At 47.2% G+C, this 2,310-nt stretch overlaps 1 protein-coding gene across 1 annotated transcript; it reads left to right on the top strand.

Moving 5' to 3' along the window:
* The first annotated feature begins 941 nt into the window (after positions 1-941).
* LOC124018366 (keratin-associated protein 10-8-like) lies at positions 942-1,601 on the top strand. Its single transcript, XM_046333642.1, has one exon. The coding sequence runs from the start codon at positions 942-944 to the stop codon at positions 1,599-1,601; it is 660 nt and encodes a 219-aa protein (XP_046189598.1).
* The last annotated feature ends 709 nt before the right edge of the window (positions 1,602-2,310 follow it).

Here is a 2,310-nt window from a genome sequence, read left to right as displayed (position 1 = left end):
TGTGTTCCCTTGTGTGTGACTCAACACTACTGTGTTCCCTTGTGTGTGACTCAACACTACTGTGTTCCCTTGTGTGTGACTCAACACTACTGTGTTCCCTTGTGTGTGACTCAACACTACTGTGTTCCCTTGTGTGTGACTCAACACTGTGCTGTGTTCCCTTGTGTGTGACTCAACACTACTGTGTTCCCTTGTGTGTGACTCAACACTGTGATGTGTTCCCTTGTGTGTGACTCAACACTGTGATGTGTTCCCTTGTGTGTGACTCAACACTGTGATGTGTTCCCTTGTGTGTGACTCAACACTGTGATGTGTTCCCTTGTGTGTGACTCAACACTGTGATGTGTTCCCTTGTGTGTGACTCAACACTACTGTGTTCCCTTGTGTGTGACTCAACACTACTGTGTTCCCTTGTGTGTGACTCAACACTACTGTGTTCCCTTGTGTGTGACTCAACACTACTGTGTTCCCTTGTGTGTGACTCAACACTACTGTGTTCCCTTGTGTGTGACTCAACACTGTGCTGTGTTCCCTGTGTGTGACTCAACACTGTGCTGTGTTCCCTTGTGTGTGACTCAACACTACTGTGTTCCCTTGTGTGTGACTCAACACTGTGCTGTGTTCCCTGTGTGTGACTCAACACTGTGCTGTGTTCCCCTGTGTGTGACTGAGGAGCACCAGTCTCTGTCTTCCAGTAAGTCTTGCTGGCCATACAGCACTGGGGAGCATGTGTTGGTATAGCAGAGTTGGTTCAGATAGTGCTATGTCTCAGCTCAGGGGGCTACTGAGGCTGCAATGGAATCACCACATCCTGTAGCCATGTCTGCTTGGTCTATTTACAGCTGGTCCTGTAGCACTTTAACGGCTCTGATACAATCTGCATCTCGCCTGGCGGAGGTCTGGGAGAAAGTCATTTGGAAAGCTGATAAGGGAATGTTAACATGGAAATGGACTGTGTTCTACTGGACTGTGTTCTACTGGACTGTGTTCTAGTGGACTGTGTTCTACTGGACTGTGTTCTAGTGGACTGTGTTCTAGTGGACTGTGTTCGAGTGGACTGTGTTCTAGTGGACTGTGTTCTAGTGGACTGTGTTCTACTGGACTGTGTTCTAGTGGACTGTGTTCTAGTGGACTGTGTTCTAGTGGACTGTGTTCGAGTGGACTGTGTTCTAGTGGACTGTGTTCTAGTGGACTGTGTTCTACTGGACTGTGTTCTAGTGGACTGTGTTCTAGTGGACTGTGTTCCAGTGGACTGTGTTCCAGTGGACTGTGTTCCAGTGGACTGTGTTCTAGTGGACTGTGTTCTAGTGGACTGTGTTCCAGTGGACTGTGTTCCAGTGGACTGTGATCCAGTGGACTGTGTTCCAGTGGACTGTGTTCCAGTGGACTGTGATCCAGTGGACTGTGTTCCAGTGGACTGTGGTCCAGTGGACTGTGATCCAGTAGACTGTGTTCCAGTGGACTGTGCTCCAGTGGACTGTGTTCTAGTGGACTGTGTTCTAGTGGACTGTGTTCTAATGGACTGTGTTCCAGTGGACTGTGCTCCAGTGGACTGTGTACCAGTGGACTGTGATCCAGTGGACTGTGTTCCAGTGCTTTAGCCAGAGTGGGATAGCCAGTATCTCTGTATAGCCACCATCCCACAGTAGAACAGTCTGTTAGCCATCAGAGTGGTAGATGACATATCAGAAGAAAAGCTGATTTTGTTGTCGTCTGTTTGGGTCTTCCTTAACAACAGTGTCTGTCTGTCTGTCTGTCTGTCTGTCTGTCTGTCTGTCTGTCTGTCTGTCTGTCTGTCTGTCTGTCTGTCTGTCTGTCTGTCTGTCTGTCTGTCTGTCTGTCTGTCTGTCTGTCTCTCTCTCTCTCTGTCTCTCTCTCTCTCTTTGTCTTCATTTGGAGCAGATGTTTCATCACGTAAAAAAAAGATGCACATTTTGTTACCAAACTTTGCATCTGCACAATTCTTCCAGTAAATGTGTTTTTGTCAAATGTTCTGCGTAAATTGTTAAAAGTCATAGTCATTGTGCATAGAGTTGTAAGGTTTGATAAACTTTGAAATCAATGGTTTTCTGTTTGGCATACATTTGAAGAGTCTCAGCTCAATTCCGTTATCGCGGAATTGCCCCATTATCTTCTGAGACAAATACCACCACAAGGCAACACACACACACACACACACACACACACACACACACACACACACACACACACACACACACACACACACACACACACACACACACACACACACACACACACACACACACACACACACACACACACACACACACACACACACATACCCACACA

The sequence above is a fragment of the Oncorhynchus gorbuscha genome, unplaced genomic scaffold (assembly GCF_021184085.1).
Source record: "Oncorhynchus gorbuscha isolate QuinsamMale2020 ecotype Even-year unplaced genomic scaffold, OgorEven_v1.0 Un_scaffold_489, whole genome shotgun sequence".
Taxonomy (NCBI): domain Eukaryota; kingdom Metazoa; phylum Chordata; class Actinopteri; order Salmoniformes; family Salmonidae; genus Oncorhynchus; species Oncorhynchus gorbuscha.
This window is presented reverse-complemented; position numbering and strand designations above follow the sequence as displayed.

What these genes read in the sequence shown, in the direction of transcription:
- LOC124018366 (XM_046333642.1), top strand. Translation starts at nt 942, where the DNA reads ATGGAAATGGACTGTGTTCTACTGGACTGTGTTCTACTGGACTGTGTT.